General features: G+C 49.8%; 1 protein-coding gene across 5 annotated transcripts in view; it reads left to right on the top strand.

The window, feature by feature from the left end:
• The first annotated feature begins 6,074 nt into the window (after positions 1–6,074).
• Fam167a (family with sequence similarity 167 member A) overlaps positions 6,075–18,996 on the top strand; it is a 30,585-nt gene continuing 17,663 nt past the window's right edge. Inside the window, exons 1-3 of one of the 5 annotated variants that reach the window (XM_076930862.1) lie at positions 6,365–6,503; positions 11,903–12,003; positions 14,376–14,596. Coding sequence is in view for 1 of the 5 variants with exons in the window: in XM_076930863.1 (XP_076786978.1) it covers positions 6,249–6,354; positions 11,903–12,003 (207 nt within the window). In the remaining 4 variants the exon portion in view is untranslated. The other 4 variants (XM_076930863.1, XM_076930861.1, XM_034498263.3 and 1 more) reach the window with 4 other exon arrangements.

Genomic DNA, 18,996 nt, shown 5'->3' with positions numbered 1-18,996 from the left:
GGAAAAACAGGTTCTCCAGGGGCAGCAGTGTGTGTGTGTGTGTGTGTGTGTACCCTAGAGAATGAACGCATTCTAGTATCTACAAATAGAAACATCTGACCAGATCTGTGATGTCCAGTCACACAGCTGGCTATGGATACATTCGTGTGAGTATGTTTGTCTGTGATTAAGATGTACAAATGAGGGCGAGAAACCATTGAAGAGCTACAAAACAAGAGCTTTAAAGAATTTTACTTTTGTTATTTTAAATGGGGCGTGTCTGTGGTGTGTGTGTGGGGGGGGGGGGGGTCAGATGCCTACAGAGGCCATAAGAGGGCATCGGAGTCCCTGGAGGTTGCAAGCCTCCCTCCAATCGGTGGTAGAAGCCCCATATGGGTTCCCTGTCAGAGCAGTACACACTCTTAATGGCACAGCCCTCTCTCCCTAGAACATATATTTTAATCTTGACCTATGCCTCTTTGTTGTTCTCTGGCCTAGTCTGTTTTTCTGACTCTGCGCTCTCATAGACCTGAGTACTTGTCATGGCTGGGCTCCCAGGTTGGAATAGCTGGCTAGGAAGAGTAGGGGCTGAGAGGAGTGTTTACCATCACACTGAGGCCCTGCCACCATGTTGCTTTTTCATTTTTGGGAAGCTTCAAAGACACTGTAACCCCTTCCATACCATGGGCGTGTTTCTAAAGGGTGCAGAAATACCCATAGAAGTAACTGGGGAAACTGAGGTCAGAATAGGGGAGAACAGTGAGCTCTTACAGGGCAGATGCTGTAGAATGGGGTCTTCCCCATCCCTTTCCCTTTCTTTCCTCCTCTTCCTCATTTTCTCCAGCCTCTTCCAGAAGGACCATCTGTAGTAAAGACTATGTGTGCTGAATCAGAACATTAGCTGGAGGTGGCTCTTGATGGTCCTTACCAACGTGACTTCTCTCTGTGCTTCTCAGTTTCTCCAGGATGATAAGCAAGCCTAGCCCTGTGTGTCTGGCTCCATTGATCCCACTTTTATGACTCCCGCTCTCTGTGAAGCAGAAACAAAGGCAGGATCATGACTGTGAGTCAGGGAAATGGCAGCTGACCCTTGCTAGAGTGGCCTGCTACATTCTTAGCCAGAGCTCCTTGCCATCCACGCACCCCAAGACGGTAGCATGTCTGATAGCACCTCGTTCTGGACTGTTCTGTTTTTCTGGTGTCAGATTCCAAAAAGGCCAACCCCAGGCCTGGGCAAAGAAGGCAGCTAAGACATTCTCAACTCTGCCCAGCTAGGGAGAGGATTTGCTTGTTAGCCATTAATCTAGACTGGAAAGGAAGCCACACCCTTTCTCAGGTGGCCTCCATGGCAGACAAGATAAGGAACACCATTAGTGCTTGCCTGTGTCCTGCCAACCAATGTGTCAGGCATTTATAAGCATTGATTTCTAATCCCCACAACCACGCTCAAAGGAAAATGGGCAGCCTTGGTGTTTAGATAGGGAAACTGAGACTTAAAGTCTGACAGGTTTGCTCAAAGCAGCCCATTAGCAAGAGACATGGGTGGAGCAGGGCAGCAAACTCACATGTAGTACCAGAATTGCCAGGACACCCTTCCCAAAAACTCAGGGTTAAAGGATGAAGACACCCAGACTCTCCTGTTCTCTACACAATATAGGCAAACACTTCACATTTCTTACTATCTGCTCTTCCCCCAGCTCTGAATTCCCTGCTGATGTCTAGGTTTTCTTGGTGACAGAATGATTAGGTTGATCTATCATATTAGGCAACAATTTCTCCCCCAACCCACCTCAAATCTATTATTAGGGACTGGCTGATGGGAATGAAATCGACTTATCAGGGCTGTGTCTGACAGCACTGATCAGCTGCTGACTCTGTGTGAGGAAGGCTGTGGAGCTGAGAAGCCACTGGGCCTCTCAGGCTTGGTGACAGGCTCTAGACTTCTTCCTGCCTGCTTATGTAGGATCATCTTACTATGAGTTTAAAACTCGGAACTGGACAAGCAATGTTAGGGTTTGAATGTGAATTGTCCCGCATGGGAGCACCTGTTTAAACACTTGGTCTCCAGCTAATAACACTGTTTGGGGAGGCTGGATATGTGGGTGGCTTTTGGAACTAGGCAACTATGAACAGGCTTTGAGTATATATAATAACCCAGCTCCATTTCAGGTCTAAGCTCTTGACTTCCTTGTCTCCACCAAGCCAGAAGTCACTGCTATAAGCTCCTGCTAGCACAAGCTGACCAGCCCACTCTAGACTCTAGACCTTTCCCACCGTGATGGATTGCAATCTTCTGAACCATACGTCTGAATAAACCCTTCTTCTCTTAGGTCACTTCTGTTGGGATTTGGTCACCAAGGTGAAAACAGTATCTATATAAATAGGCTTTCCTCCAATATGGAGCGCACCCCTACCCCCACCTTGCTCAGTAGGGTCTAAAAGCTCATGTGGGCCTCACTGCACTGTTTCTCTTCGTCAGACTTCCTTGGCCTCTTGCTGGTCCAGATTTGCAGTCCAGAACCACGCTGCTGTGTGGGTTTTCAGCACCACCTCCTGCCATTGCCATGGCATTGGATCCTAGGCAGCGGATGCTGAATATCGCAGAACTGGGGTCAGAGGCCAGCTGAAATCAACTGTACCAAATGCAAAACGGGCTAAACTAATTAGCATCGACATTGAGTCTGGAATCTGGATCTCTTGGTTCCTTCTCAGGATTTTCTCATCCATCAAGGCTCCTTGAAGGATGTTGCATAGCACCCATAGGCTCTCCTCTGATCCTCAAGGCTGCACACTACCACTGGAGGCAGTGACTGCTGGCCTCCTTCTAATGCTACATGTGTTGAGGAGACCTCTATGCAGTTGCCAGTACCAGACCTGGAAACATTTTATCAATTTTGTGTCTTTCAAGTGTTCACAGAAGAGAAAAACAAGCTCCAAGAGGTCACAGTGGAGATGGAAGGAGGGATAGTGACAGCCTGGGCTTGTGCCCAGGGTGCCATGTCATCTGTTCCTTAAACAAACCAGCAACACAGGCTGTAATCACTCCCACCCCTGACATTTGAGAGGCCCAAAGCAAATGCAACCAAAGTGGTCCACACTCCATGTGTCTGAATATTTGAACATTATAAATCAAACTAATAAACTTTGAAATACGGTTTGTTCTTCCCTCCTGCCTTGACAAATAGACATTTATAAGAACCTCAAAGGCCACGCTCTGATTTCACAATTTGGGGGGGGATCCTTCTAGTCTTGGACTATGGAACTCAGAGGGGCAGAGGAAATGAGACACACTCTCTTTTCTCTTTCTTTTCTCTCTTCTCTCTTATCTCTTCTCTTTTCTCTTTTCTCCTTTTCTCTCCCTGGACATTTAGATTGGACAAAGGAACTCCTCAGTCTAGTAGTTCATCCTCCATTTGGGTCTTTATATACCAGAAAAGAGACCACAGGCAAATAAGGGAATAGTCAAATGTGACTATTGTGTGTGTGTCTGCATGTGTGTGCATGTATGTACATGTGTATGCATGTGTGTATGTATATGTGCATGTGTGTATATGTATGTGTGTGTGCATATATACATATCATCGTCACACATGGTGTTCTTCCAGATTCTGGGGCTTGAACTCAGGAGTTTCCTCTTACAAGGCAAGCACTTTACAGACAGAGCCATCTCCCTAGACTCAAACACAGCTATTTCACCAGGAACTTCCTGGGTCCTGCTATTCAGACTGTAGAGCAAAAAGGGGGAGGCGGGGAGAACTGGGAGAGACATGTCTTGAGCCTGCAGCCACTTGATCTGGAGCAGGCCCAGGGTAGAGCTACCACACGTATCCTGGTAGTCCTCTTACCCACAAATCAAGTCAACACCAAGGAAATCATTTCCAATCATCCACAAAGTCACTGCATATCAAAGACCTCAGTGACTGCCTCCCACCAACCAAACACAATCAAGGTCAAGGCTTCTTAATCCCACTGCCCTGGGGACTGTGTCACCCACCACAGCTCAGCCCCTGACACCTATATTTCTGACCTAAAACTGACCCTCCTCTGTAATTAGGTCCTTCTCTTCCTCTCCAATTCTCCTACCCACTTCCAGCACTCCTTGAAGCCTCCCCTAGCCACTCCTAGCTCCTTACCTGGGCTGGGCAGGCATCTGCCCTTCTCTGACCCCAACAACAACATGAATGGTTGGTTAATTATCTTCCTAGTAATAAATGCCTCGGATGACTGGCCCCTAAGTGGATCTAATGGGCTCCCTGCAGGGCAGGAGCCTGCCCTCAGTTGCTGAATGGATGATCTCTCTGAGAAAAAGAAATACACCAATTCCTGGCTCCTCTTGAAAGTCCCAATATTATCATTTGGTGGGGGAAAGTCTCTTCCAGGAGCAGTTGGCAGAAGCTCATAGACGCTGGCCCAGGACCTAGGGTTCTAACTCTTCTCTGGAGAGAGAGGAGTACCAGCATCCACCTCAGTAGCCTGGCAAGGTCAAGGTCTTTTTATCTAAGGTGGTCCTCACGAGCCCAAAGCAGGGTCTGATGTTTACAAGATAGTCTTTATTGGATGGGTGAAGAGCCAATCCAGGAAAACAGAGAAGGATGGAGCATTTAGTGTTTCAGTTTAAAAACCTCAAGAGTAGAGAATAGACTCTGTCCTGCTTGTCTTAACATAGCTGCACAGCCAGCCTGAGAGGGAGGCCTTCCAGGAGGCCATGGGAAGTTAAGGCTTCCATCTTCCACCTTTCCAGGTCCTGCTTTTTAGTACAAGGCGTCTCTTTCCACCCCAGAGTCATGCGCAAGTCACAGAGGTTTCTGGCTTCTCCCAGGTGAGCCAAGGAGTTCCAATGACCTTCCAGAACAGCACAAGCGATCTGTGATGAGAAGCGAAAGGGCCAATCAAGGCCTCGGCTCTCAGTTCCAGGTTTATGCCCCCAGACAGGTGGCTTGTTTCTTCCTTGTCTCTGTGTGTGTAGCATCCCTTCATATTCTACACACACACACACACACACACACACACACACACACACACACTCAAACACATCCTGGAACTTGCTGCAGACTACTGTTGAACCACTTCCTTCCATGAGGTTCTCAGCTGACACGGAGCTGGAGCTCAAACGAGTTTCCTAACACCTCTCTGCCACCACATTAGCTGACCTGCAAGGAGCACTCGGCTGCAGCAGGCGTGGCAACGACCTAAGCAACTACTCGATGGTCTTCATACTGCTATCCTCACTACTAGCCCATACCCAGAGTCCAGACACACTGGTTCGTGGGGAGGAGTAGGTTGGGTGTTGAAGGTCACACCTCGAGTGCTTCTTTAGCTAGTAGGAAGGGTCAAGGGTCATCCTTTAAACCACAGCAACGTGACTCAAGAGGCAGAGGGTGCCTTTGGACAAGAGAAGATGAGACGAAAGTGACTTATTCTCTTGGAAAGACCCTTACACCTTTAGGGTTTTGGGGAGCTGGTCTGGGACAATGGGACCACCTTCTGGCATCACCCCAAGGCTTTATGTTCTTGAAGAAGCTGGTCTCTTGTGTGGGTCCCTTGCCTCAGCCTGCAATCAGGATTAAGAGTCTACAAGCATGTCAGTCCAGCTTCTGTTTTTGTGGCCCTAAGTGCCAGCAGCTCGAGGTGCCCACGGAGCAGGGTTGGACCTTAGGGCAGTTGGACCTGACCTTAAGAATATCAGTACAGATGCAGCTGCTGTTCCCAAGAATGAGGTGCACGTCGAATGAGGCACAAGAAGGAGGCAACAGGCTCAGATCAGGCCCACCAGGACTACCCACAGCTCTTTCCTCTTAACGTGCCGAGTCTCAGTTTCCCCATTTGAAAATTAAGCCAGAGCTGCCCACAAATGCCCACTCAGCTGGAGTTCTGCGATGGTGTGGCTCGAGCGGGCCAGTAACAGTTGGTCAGGCTTGGTGGCTGCTGCAGGGATCAGGAACCCAAGCCTTTAGTGGTGGAGTGCAGCCTGCTTTCCCTACCCATTCCCTCAGTGAACTGCTGACAGTGGCAACGCCACGTTGCCATGCTTGGGGCGGGGAACGTGGGGGGGGGAGGGCGGTAGGACGGGACGGGACACAACTCTCTTCGCTTTGGTTTTAATGGGAAAAAAAAAAAAAAAAAAAACAACTTTGGGTTTGATTTCGTCTGGGGCTTGCGGTGAGTTCCTGGCTGGGCTTGTCTATGCACGGAGAGGGAGAATCCGGGGTCTTTAGGACCCGGGCGCACTCAGACCAGCGGTGCCGGGAGGCCGACCTGCCGCGGCTTGAATGGGAGGCGGGCGGCGGCGCCGAGAGGCTGGCAGCGGAATAGCTCTGCGGTCGCCAGGCAACCGCCCTGACGCAACGCAAAAGAACGTCCCTTCAAAAAAGAACGGTGAGGAGAATTCGCAGCGCTCCGGAGCTCGGGAGCTCGGGAGCTCGGGAGCTCGGGAGCTCGGGAGGCGGGAGCCGAGCTTCAAGGGCGGGCGCGGGCTGGCGGCGGGGACCGCGACAGCTCCGACGACGCGACTGGCGCTCAAGACGGTGAGTTCCCGGAGGTGAGGCTTGGCTGAGGCACTCGGGTGCCCAGGTCTTTAGGGTGGGCAGTTGTGGGGTGAGGGGACCTGGATCCCACAGCCTTGGAGAAAAGGGAGAGACAGCCATAGGACAGCGTGGTTTCCTCTTATTTGCTCCTGGGGATTCAGGCCTCTCTGGAAGGCGTAGGGGACCAGGTGTGGAATCCATGCCTGGAAATCTGTAATATGAGAGGAATCTCTTGGGACTCTGGTCTAGATCTACTCATCTGGGCTGGTGACCCCCACACCTACACATCTAAGGGAGATGAGAGTTCTTGGTTCATTCCCTAACTCTGAAATGACCCAGGGCCCTTAGCCTTATGGCACTCCAAGAGTGATGCCGGGATACCAGAGGGACTGCACACCCAACCGCTGTGCAGAGAATGAGAAGGTCAGCCATGGAGCTGGGCATCTGAATGGCCAGAAAGAACAAGTGTGTGTGTGTGGGGGGGGGGATCAGCTTTCTCTCAGATGTGTTCTCTGTATGTATGGGTTCTGTTGTGGGTAAGCCCTCCTGGGGACATCTGGAAGATGAGTTGGCTCCAGGTTGGTGTCCCCAGCTTCATACACTCACCAGCAAGTTCTGTCTATCCCTCCCACCACCAAAACATCATCCCTGGAGAATCTTGGATGAGACCAAGTCCTGTACAGAGTGCCCAGTCGATGTGGCTCCAAAGAAGCCTCCCCTCCACAAACCAGAGTGTTCTCCTCTCTCCTCCCCTCCTTTCTTTTCTTTCCTCTCCCCTTTCCTCTCTCCTCTCCTCTCTCCTCTCGTCTCTCCTCTTCTCTCTCCTCTCCTCTCTCCCTCTTCTTTCTCTCCTCTCCCACCAGGCTTGGGACTCAGAGTCCTGGCAAAGCCAAGGTAACCAAGGTACCTGTTAGCCTGTCATCCTTGAGATGGAAGATCCTGCAAGAGCAGTTTTCAAGAGCTTGGCAAAGCAACTACATGCTGTACTTCAAGCAATACAAAGTGAAGGTGCTTGTCTCCAGAGTGCCTCTACTGATCCCACTGCTGAGAACACATGTATCCTTGCTCACTGAACCGTACAGATTACCCTTTGAGGAGATAGTGTGAGTCTCTGTTTGTAGACTGAGAAGCAAAGAAACTTGGAGCAGTTTTGTATGGCTTTGGAAAATGCAGAGGCATCCATGTGCCTAACCCCTTGCACTCCAGAAATGCTCTTAGAAAAAGATTGCTTCAGCAGGTCAGGGAATCCACCATGGCCCAGAGACAGGAAGAAACTATTCACACCCACATGAAATCACAATCACGAGGGGCTCATCTCATGGCCTAAGAAAGTCCCCTGCATACGGCAAGCCCTGACTTTGTTACGCAGTACTGCATAAACCAGGCGTGGTAGCACATGCCCGTAATCTCAGCGTTTGGGAATTGGAGACAAGACGATCTGAAGTTCAGGATCATCCTTGGCTACCTAGCAAGTTTAAAGCCAGCTTGGGCTACATGAAACCTCACATCAAAAAAGAAGAAGAAGAAGGAGAAGGAGGAGGAGGAGGAGGAGGAGGAGGAGGAGGAGGAGGAGGAGGAGGAGGAGAGAAGGAGGAGAAGGAGGAGGAGGAGGAGGAGGAGGAGGAGGAGGAGGAGGAGGAGGAGAAGGAGGAGAAGAAGAAGAAGAAGAAGAAGAAGAAGAAGAAGAAGAAGAAGAAGAAGAAGAAGAAGAAGAAGAAGAAGAAGAAGAAGAAGAAGAAGAGAAAGAAGAGGAGGAGAAAGAAGCAACTGGAATCTCAGACTCAAGTGCACCCTGGGTCAGCGAGGAGGAAAGAAGACAGACCCATTTTAAGGGAGACCTAGGAGGATGAGATTGGCTCAGCTCCTGGGAAACAAGCAGAGGCTAGTGGGCTAACGTTTAACAGGAAGTAGCAGTTGAGCCTTGCTAACTGGCAGTCACCTAGAGCCTCTGAGCTTCCATAAAGGCTAGGCTGATAGGATCTGGGCCTGGGCCAGGGGTCCTGCCCCTTAAGGACCAGTTCTCTTCCCAATAACAGTTACCACTTCTCTCTTGAGTAGAGAGAGAGGGAAAGGAGAGGGAAGAGGACACTAGGGGTCAGAGGTTGTCTTACCCTACCCCCACCCTCCCTATACCCACGCTCTCCCCTCTACCAAGCCACCAATCACCTCAGGAACAGCTTTGTGGACAGTCACCCTGAGTCTCATGGGCATCAGGGGAGAGCCTAGTTCTCTAAGGTAGCTCCCCTGAATCAGGCCCTTTTCACACCTCAGCCTCTCTGAGAGTCCTCTGGTATATTGTAACTACCTTCATGGAGGCATTTACAGAGTACCACCCAATGGGACAGGCTTCAATTTCTTACCTCAGAGTGGTGGACTGAGCCCCGCTTCCTCACTGGAGCTAAAAATTCTTTTTTAGGATACCCTGAATGAAATGTGGGAGCTGGTTGATAGAGGATCCCAGGATGTGTTACATGGGACCTATATAGGGCAAACCTGGGTCAAATCTCATTTTTCATGTTGGAGGGCAAATTTTCATGAGTCTAGGCTTCAGCCTATGTGTTGGCTACTGCGCCAACTTTTAAAGGCTGGTCTGTATTTCCTCATTCCAAGAAGTCAGCAGAGCCTCTGAGAAGTGCCTGGGGACAGACCAGTGGCAGCTAGAAGGACCAGGGGTCCTGCCCCTTAAGGACCAGTTCTCTTCCAGTTCTTCTAGAAGCCAGGGATGAGAAAGTGGGGGTAAAAACCTTGATCAAGTTTTGATGAGGACCCATATGACCAGGAGGCCACAGGGTAGGGGGTGGCTTTCCCCGATTTATCACCAAGTCAGAAATGACATCAGATGCCTAGCCTTTGAGCATGCACAGGTATGGAACCCTGGGGACACAAGACAGACCTGGGCCTGACCAAACCAAGTAGTCAGAGAGGCAGCTGCTCCAGGCCCAGAGCTGCCCATACTGTCTGCTCATCTGTCTTGTTGATCTGTTGGTAGCAGCATGAAAACATGGTGGGCTGCAAGCCCATTATCACGTTTGAGTGAAAGCCAGTAGGATGACAAGTTCTGCCTACTCCTGGGCATCTTTTGTTGTGTTTACTTCCAAAGCTCCATCAGATCCAGTAGGCCTGTCCTGGGGGGCTTTCTAACACCCCAGCCATCTGCCTCTTGGTACCCTGATCATCTATCTCCTCCTTGGAGTACTCCCTAGATGTTTTTAGTTTACATGTCCATCTGTCCTTCAAATTCATGCATCAACCCACCCTTCTGGAATACCTCTGTCTTCAAAAAGACCAGAAGAAAAACAGAACATGTTTGCTTTGCTGGTTGCTGAATGTTCCTGCTGCCAGAGAGAACAACCCCAACACCTGCACTGCTGCCTCTGGAAGGGGTGGGGATTTCCCACTCAGTGAACCATGGAAGGAGGGAGTCTCCATTTGAATGCAGCTGGGGACAGCTAGCCTGGTGAAACCACCCAGAACACCTCTCTTTACCTCCAAAACCGTTTAGGATCAAGAAGAGCATCGTGCAGAAGATTCTTATAAAGACGGTCTTACCCTCAGGGAACAAAGAATCTGGCCAGAGGTGACACAGAATTGGTGCCCTGCCTATCTTAGAATACACAGACATGCGTTGCTGAAGTGGTAATGGTTGGGACGCTGTTTTCCCGGGGGACAGGCTAAGGAGAACACCAGCCAGACACAGTCAAGGGCAGGAGGTGTCACTAATGCCACACATGCTTTATCTCGTTTGATCCTCCTAGAACATCGGGTTGCTTCTCCCATGATCTTGTTTTATGGGTGAGGACACTAAAACCTGAGACATTAGGTTTATCATTGAATATCACAGAGGAGGTTGATGGCCAGACTCCAACATCTCTTTCTGCTCCATCCCTGTCTTGTATCTCTCTGAAGCACCGGGTCCCCTCCTGATATGTCCCACCAGGTGCAGTTTCTGCTGACAGAATGGGAGCCAGGGTACACAACCCCATTTCTCTTCTGTCTTCATGCACTTAGAACACAGAACCTCTCCATTACCCCACAGTGGGCACAACATACTCCTGCTGCAGGTCACCTTGGACAGTCCCATCCCAGCTCAGATCAACTGTAACCTGACTGTGTACCCTTCACTGTGTCCCATCCAAACTCAAAAAACAACCCTAAGGCCCTCCAATCTCTGAGCAGTCAGTATACTCAGGTAATGTGTGGAGGTGTGGTACTCAGGTAGACACACTGTGTACCAGGAATCCAATTAAGAAATCCTTGCAAAACATTCAGGCCTTGGGAGCTCACAGAACGAAATAGAAAACAAACAGAGCAGATTCTCCCTTGAACCAGACTTGATTTTGCTTATTTGAAATTGGAGCCTATTACCATAGATTTGAATAGCCTAACTGCCTTCCTTGTTTGGGCGCCAGGGATAAATGCCACTTGGGACGCTTTCCAGTGGGCCATGGTGTCCTTAACTGTGAAGTGGTACCTGAGTTTCCTGGGAAGCATGTACTGCTCTTGTAGCTAGGATACACACCTCAGCTGCCTTCTGCTTTAATAGCCGCAAATGGCTCCAAAGGCCAGTCTGTGTCTGATTCCTAGGAGCCACTGTGTTCTTTGGAGAGAATTCTGTGGTCACATGGGGTGGTTGGCTGAGACAGTGACAGACTGACTGCTCTTCCAGGAGGACCCTTTCCTTCTTTTCATTTCTCAAGGCTCCTTTCCACCGTCTTATTCTGCCTCTCAGGTACCTTCCTCCTCACATGTGTGTAGGATGCCAGAGAAGCCCTAACCCAGGGCCATGGAGGGGACATGGTGTGGAGTCTAGCTCTCCTCATTCTTGCAGCAGCTCCATGCTTTCTGGCAGCCTCTCAGGGATGATGTAAATTAGCTGTGTGGATCCTGGGAGTCACGACCGACCGACCGGACCGCTCCCAGATCCATAGGGAAGCACACATCTTTCTTGGCGGGATTTTCTCAGCAACTTTTTTCACTGGGCAAAATGAAAGCAAACACACAGGCGTCTTGCAGGAGGCCCGTGGAGCCAAGCCTATCAATTATTCAGACCTAGCACTTTGCATATGCAAAGGTCTTTATAAGTGTGTGTATGTGTGTGTGTGTGTGTGTGTGTGTGTGTGTGTGTATTTTATAGAATCTTCCCTCATAGTGTCTCAGCATGGTGAAACAAGGCTTCCCATTTCTTAGACAATGAAAGCAGGACTCTGCTTAGAGTCTAAAGATTCAGGTTCAAGTCTAGTCCCTACTAATGAAGCCACAGAATCCTGGGCCAGTCTCATGATGTTTCTCTCTGGTTTGGGGTTTCTATGGGGTCTAACTTTTGGGGTTTTCTCTTGCCCAGGCCACAATTTATAAATGGCAATGCAGTTTGATAATGTTTATGGATAATCTTATTTCAGGTATACTGCTAGAAGGATTGGATCCCAAGTGGAGGGGCAGCCATTCACACAGGACACTGCAGACCAAGCCTTTCTGGATGAAGGTCCCTTGGAGAATGCAAGTAAGTGGGTTCCATTGCCTATGTCTCCAAAGTATGGTAACCAAGCCCACTGCTATGGTCTGAGATGTTCTTCCAGAAGGAAGCAGAGGCCAGTGCACACACCATGTGTTCACTAAAGCAGCTCTCTAGTCTCTTCATCCCCAGACTGAGTTCTCATTTCCATCTCCCTCAGAAATGCTAGGATCCAAAAGGAAAAATATTTGAGGCTGCCCAAGCCAGATGCTACCCCTGCAGCCCCACAGCCTCCATCACTTATATTGGACCCTGTGCCATCTTCTTGTTCCTCCCACACTGGACTCCTCAGGCCTAGCATCAGGACTGTCTCTCAGTCAGTTCAGGACCGAGCTAGCTCTCTACACACAGGCAGAAGTCAGTTACCACACCATACAAGTTTCAAGAGCCATGTGGCAGAACCTCCCTTAAGCTCAAGTGTTCCTAGAGCAAAGCCTATTTGCAGAGGAAGATTCGGAGCCCAGAGACAGATAGCAGCCTCTTTGGAAGGAAGGAATGGATTTTCATGGTGCTTCATTGCAGGAAGGAGCCAGCCAGGCAGCACCCAGATGGCTTCATCATGGCCCTGGGTAGACAGCTTGTTCATTCACGTTCACACATCCAACAAGACAATCATCAACCACCATACTGCATACATGCACGTTCGTTCACACACACACACACACACACACACACACACAGAGAGAGAGAGAGAGAGAGAGAAAACAGCCATTCCACAGTCAATGAAACACACACACACAACAGAAAACAGCCATTCCACAGTCAACGAAACACACTCAAACGCACACACCAGCACAATTAGCCCCCTCCCCGCCCACAGCTGCAGCCAGGGACACCGCATTTCAGATCCTCCCAACAACACTGACTAGGAGCTGGATTACAGATGGGACTGGGAAGGGGAAAGATGACTGGCAGAGGGCCAGATCAGCGGGTGTCCCTCCTGCTTCAGTCACCATGGCAACTCCAAAGAGGAGGGAAAGGGCTCTGGGCAGTGCCCAGCTTGTATCAGCAGCTTGGGGTGGGGGGTGGGGGCGGGGCTGTGTCCCCTCCTTTCATCCCCAGCTGGTCAGTACTGAAGCATGTCTGACAAGCACGGATGGTCATATTACAGAGCACACCTTCCAGCTTGGGTGAGTTGGGTAGGAGCTCCCCACCCCATGCAAGATAAGCATCAGGTTTATCATTAAACCTGAACAGATAAGCCTGCCGGGCCCAGGAAGCCCAGATCTATAACTCTTTCACCACCTGAAAAAGCTGTAGAGCCCAGTGAGTGTCTTTCCCTTCCTCATTTCATCCACCCCATGGCTCTATGACAGCTTCCTTTTTAGAGAAGGAGCCCAGACCTAAATAAGAGACAAGAAGGTGCATGTAGGCTATGAACTCAGCTCACTTTGCCCTCCACTTTACACAGCTTGGAGATCATGCAGAGCACAGCCTGTGGGTGGAAGCAGAGGGAGCTGTGGGGGGTGCCTGCCTTAACATGTTGATTGGGAGGCCAAAGACATTGTCTTTCAATGGGTCACAACTTTCTGATGGAGTTTGCTGCTTGGTAACATGCAAACACACTCAGACTTCCTTGTATTTGGGTGCGTCTCCATCCACTGACCAGGCCTGGCCCGGCTCAGCTATACAGGATTAGGCAGCCAGACAGTGCTGGAGTGTGAGAGCCAGACTCCCTGAAGATAACAGTCATTCCTTGTACCTGCCTTATTAAAAAAAAGTCAGATCATAAGGGGGCTTGACCCATGGTGTGACCAGTTCTTCATTCCAGAATCTTCTCTAAATGACTAAGTCATTTAGACCAGCCGATGGAAAGTTTTCTACATGGGTGGGACTCAGAAAGGAAGTAGCCAGCCATGTCCAGATAGCTATTCTAGAAAACAGTATGGCAGCCCCAAGGAATGTGATGGGAGGCTGTGGTGGGCTGTCAAGGTAACCTAAGCCATAGACTGGTCACTCAGTCCCCAACTCACTTTACCCAACAGGGTAGTCTAGAAGACCTAACCCTGGCCTTCCTTGTTATATGTATGTGCTGTGTCATCACAGTCAAGGTGACTCTTGAGGTAGGGACAGTATCACTGGACTGCACGAGCTGGGACAGAGCTGTCTATCTCCAGGACAGTTGTCTACCAGAGGACAGATGAGCCTTGTCCTGTTGAGATATATAAGAAGGGAGAGAGCTTATCCCTTAGCCCCAAGCTCAACCCTAATGGCTTCATCCTATTCACACCCACCCAGTTCCAACCCTCATCTTCCGAGTTTGTTCATCTCTGTGCCTCAGTTTCTACATATAGTGAGTATGCAGTCACAGGTCCTCGAGCTCATGAAATGCTTTTTTTTTTTTTTTTTTTTTTTTTCAGAATGTCTGGCTTGATAGGAATGATGTTAGAAGCTTGGTAGTGTTTTTAGTAATACCTAGAAGCACAGCTGCTTGGATGGGATCCAAGATGTACTGTAGAAGATAAAGGGCTGCCACTAGTGGAGCCCCAGAGAAACATCCAAGGACACAAAGGAAGGGGACACTTAGAAGGAGACAGAATACCTGGTATACTGTGACATTATGCCTGGTCTCAGGCCTAAGGTGAGGATTGGGGTTGGGGGGGGGGTAGGCATTAGTGGGTGAGGAGTGGGGGGGGGTATGGTAGGTATCAGTGGGAAGTTGGCAGAAGATAGAGAGCTCCCAGCTCTCCCCAACAGGACCCTGTTCCCAAGAACCATGCTATTCAGCCTTGCAGGAACCTTGTAGAGTCGGAACAATTGAGGCTCCACTATGTTAAGGCCCTCTATGAACTATTATCTCTGGTGTTCTGTTGTGCTAAGCCTAGGGCACCCATCTCTACCTATGTTCTAAATTAATGTGCCTCTTTTCCTGGATAAAGATCTCAGCCCCTTGCAGGTGTTCCTGGGCTGGGGTTTTGTGACACGGGTCTTTTATTTCCAACTTGTAAAGTCAACCCAAAACACTAGGGTTCCCGTACCTCTCTCTCAGGCAGCATGGAACGTCTCCAGGTGACATCAGGAGTTAATTTTGAGAATACCCTGCCAGTGCAGGGCTGCAAGAGGCTCAGATCCATGTAGAGCAGCTATAGGAGGGGAGCTGTAGCAGAAGGACCACTCCTGGGCAGGTCTTGCTATAGGAAGTGAGGTAGCCAAAGAGAGACACATCTCCAAAAGGTGTCCAGGCTGGCCAGACATACAAAGGTTTGCCCCAGTTTGGGAGTCCTGCAGCACCCATCAGGCAAGGCCCAGAGCATGTCTTCTTCCTCAGTGACCCCTGGTGGCATTTCCTGATAGAAGGAGCAGAGGTGTAAGCAGCCACAGATGGTAAACTGTCACCCTGTCCTCACCAGGTGCTGCTTGCTGTCAATTGTAAAGTAGGAAATAACCATAAATGCAGACAGACTCAGCAAAAATTCACTAAGAAGAGGGTGACTTCTTATCCTGTTACTTCTCAACCATAGTTGGAATCCCTCTCTAAGGGCCACAGGGACATGTGGGAGAAGAGGGTCTTTGGGGTGTCACAACATTTCACAACATTGCTTGGCTCTTGGTTACACGTTTTGCTCATGTGAATGGGCTGTGCATCCCTGGCTCTAGCCAGGGTCACAGAAAGCAACGAGATGGTAACAATACTGTGCAGCCATAGGAAGTGAGAGGGGATGAGGGCCAAGGAAGAAAGCAGGTAGACACAGGGCAGAACCAGAAGTCAGAGCCAGCCCCTGGTTATTTTGCAGACTATTTCTCAGAGACCTCTGCATTTCACAACTGTCTTGGGACTGGTACCTAAGTGGCCACATGTGAATTCTCACTGGCTCTTCATCTGGACCTCACACACTCCAAATTCAGAGCCCAGGCTTGAGCCTCTGATTGGTCAAGCTCAAGTCACACGCTTAAATATAGTGGGCAGAGCCTTAGCAGAAGAAGGGGACTGGGAGCTGGTCCTGCCTCTGGTTCCACACAACATGGGAGTTCCTTACAGACAGCAAAGGAGGAGGTTAGTTGGGGCATAGAGACAGACAACAGCCAGATCTCAGCAAGCATCTGCCATGATCTTTTCCTTCTTTCCCTTACTGTGTGTTCCTGCTAGCCAGTTAGAACTGTCAAGAATCCAGCTGGAAGGAGCTTAGGTTTCAGTGGAGAATCTGAAGGGCTTTGTCATCTCAATGGAGAATCTGAAGGGCTTTGTCATCAGAGCCCAGGTTGTAGGCTGTGGGGAACTGAATAAATGCCTATTCACCTCAGGTGGGGAACCAGTGATGAACCAAAGAAATGATGTACCCAAGATAGCTTAGTGAGCCAGTGGAGTTAGGGAACAGTTGGAGTTCCCTGTGGGAACATGGGCTCCTTCTACGCCACCAAAGAAAACGCTCCCTGTAGCAATTGTTCATTGCTTATATGCCTGAGGGAAGGTGGGGCTTCATGAGCTCCTTCCTCCCATGATGAAATATGAGCCCAGTCTTTTATCAGTCATCTGTGGGTAATATCAGCTGCTGAGAGTTCAAAGGGCAACAGTCTTGTCATGCCCAGAGAAGTGTTCCACAACAGGCAGGCTTCTAATAAGGTCTAATTGAGGGCCTCAAACTATCTTGTGGTGTTAATTTCTGGAGAACATTACACCAGTAAATGTTCTCCCTGTGATAGCAAGAGCCCCTAGCAACCCCAGTGACTCCTGGGTAAGGAGTCACTGCCATGACTGCCCCAGTGACAGCTTGTGGTAAGGAGTGCTCTTATTAGCTCAGTCACCAGAGGTGAGAGGAGATATCAGTGGCCTAGAACTGAGGGGTAGGGTTCCTCAAAGCAAGGTGGAATGATCTTTCTGGAGGACAGAGGGCAGGAGAGGGTGCCAAGTGGAAATGACCTCGTACAGTGTTGGGCACCAAGGGAGTCCTCTCTGCTTCAGTTCAAAGTCTCAGAACATGGCCCAAGCTGAGTCTGTGCCTGATTTGCATGGAGAAGGGGAGGGGAGGCTTTACACCTGCATCCAGCCATGTGGGTTACAGACTTATTCTTGTTCAGACACTTCCCAGGTAGGGCAGGGAAGGGGTAGGTGTGCCAGCTCCTGAGGACAGATAGAGGGGATGTCTACAGGAAGCCCTGGAGCCACACCTCTGCTTCTCGGAGTCCATTCAACTGGCACACACGAGCAAGCACAGGCCACAGAGACGATGGTCTGCTCTCTGTGCCCACTCAATCCAGCTTGAATACGGAGGGGCAGCACCATGCTAAGTTCTGGCTCTAGGATCAAAATACTGGTTCACATTGTGAACATCACAGTGTGGTAGAGGAGACCATCGTGACGGCCTTGTTGGGGCTGGAAAGCTAGCTTAGTTGTTAAGAGCACTGGCTGTTCTTCTGGAGGACCCAAGTTGAATTGCCAGCACCTGCATGGTAGCGCACAACTATCTGTAACTCTACTTCTTAGAGATATGACAATTTCTTTTAGCCTCCTCAGACACTACCCACATGTGGTGCCCAGGCATACATAATGCCCATATACATAAAATACAATAAACCTTATAAAAAGAAGACCCTGGTATAAGTATGGTGGTATAAGAGGGGCAAGAAGCCCATCCAATAAGAGATAGCCTAAACACAATCACCAAAGGCTCAAGTCTCGACTTCACCACTGACTAGCTCTGTGACCTTAGGCAAGAGACCAAACCTATCTGGGCCTCAATCTCCCCATCTGTACAACGGGGACAATAACTTGTGCATCGTAGGCTTTTGTGTGTTAGGACTGGCTTAGTTTTTAGGATGACTCCTGGTGTGGTTGCTCTGAGTAAGTATTAGCTAATCTTGTGGTGACGTCATTGCTTTCCTGTGTGCTGTCATTACCAGAGCACACCACCCAGCTAGCAAAGATTAAAGAAATTTTCCGGAAGGAGAAAGGCCTCAAATCCCTGAGAGCTGAGGTAGAGAAAGGAGGGAGGGAAGAATAGCCATGCAAAGTTATGGGATTTAAGGGGCCAGGAGAGGCAGTGTGTGTGTGTGTGTGTGTGTGTGTGTGTGTGTGTGTGTGTGTTAGATTGCATCTCCTGAAGAGGAAATGATGGGTTCCAGTGGAAAGAGTCTAAAGAGCATTAGTCAACAGACCCCTAGACTTCCTCTGCCCAGGAACCAATTGGGGAAGTGGGCTTGAAGGCTTTCCAGATGAACACATTATTAGCTCATAACGAGACAAGGTGTTGGCTGACGGATGGAGCTCCACCCACCCACCCACCTCCTCCAGCAGCCCAGGGATTAGCTCACAGCTGGCAGAGCCTCCTGTGCTCTCCTGGAAGCCTGGAGCATGTTTGAACAGCAACCGTGTGTGTGTGTGTGTGTGTGTGTGTGTGTGTGTGTGTGTGTGTGTGTGCAGAGTGGGTCCTCAGGCCCACACGTCACTTCTTCAGAGACACTGGCACACCTGCAAGGCTTGTCCCTGCTACTAATGGGGTGTCTGCCATATGGGGCATACCTAAGCCCTGGTGGGATTATGAGATTGTCTGCTTTCTTCTGGTGCCTTGGGCCCCAGGTCTAAAAGTGCCCTTTGGCTTCCTGCTTTTCTCTAAGTTTACTGGCCCCAGGAGACTCTAGGAGAGGTGAGTTCTTGGTACTGTTGCTCAACATGTCAGAGGGCTCTTCCTGAGCCCAGGCTTCAGAATACCCTAGTATTTCAAGAAAGACAGAAGGGTCCTGCTGCCATTCTGCCTACCCAAAAAGCTGCCCATGGATGGCACCCATCCAGCGCCTTCCCACCAGCCCAGGATGAAGCTAGCTAAGTGCCCACTCAGTGAGCAGCTGGTGGCAAACCTTTCTCCTGGCACCTCTCCTGGCCCGTGTGGGTGGCATTCCAGGCCAACTCCTACACCCAGTTATAAAGGAAGGAAGAAACCCTCTGGACCTCTTCAGATACCAGGGTCATTTGGTTTCCAAGGAAAGATGCAAAAGAGCAGAGATAACTCAGGTCACCCAAAAGGTCAAGGACCCACAAATGACAGC

The sequence above is a fragment of the Arvicanthis niloticus genome, chromosome 3 (assembly GCF_011762505.2).
Source record: "Arvicanthis niloticus isolate mArvNil1 chromosome 3, mArvNil1.pat.X, whole genome shotgun sequence".
In the NCBI taxonomy this organism is placed as follows: domain Eukaryota; kingdom Metazoa; phylum Chordata; class Mammalia; order Rodentia; family Muridae; genus Arvicanthis; species Arvicanthis niloticus.
This window is presented reverse-complemented; position numbering and strand designations above follow the sequence as displayed.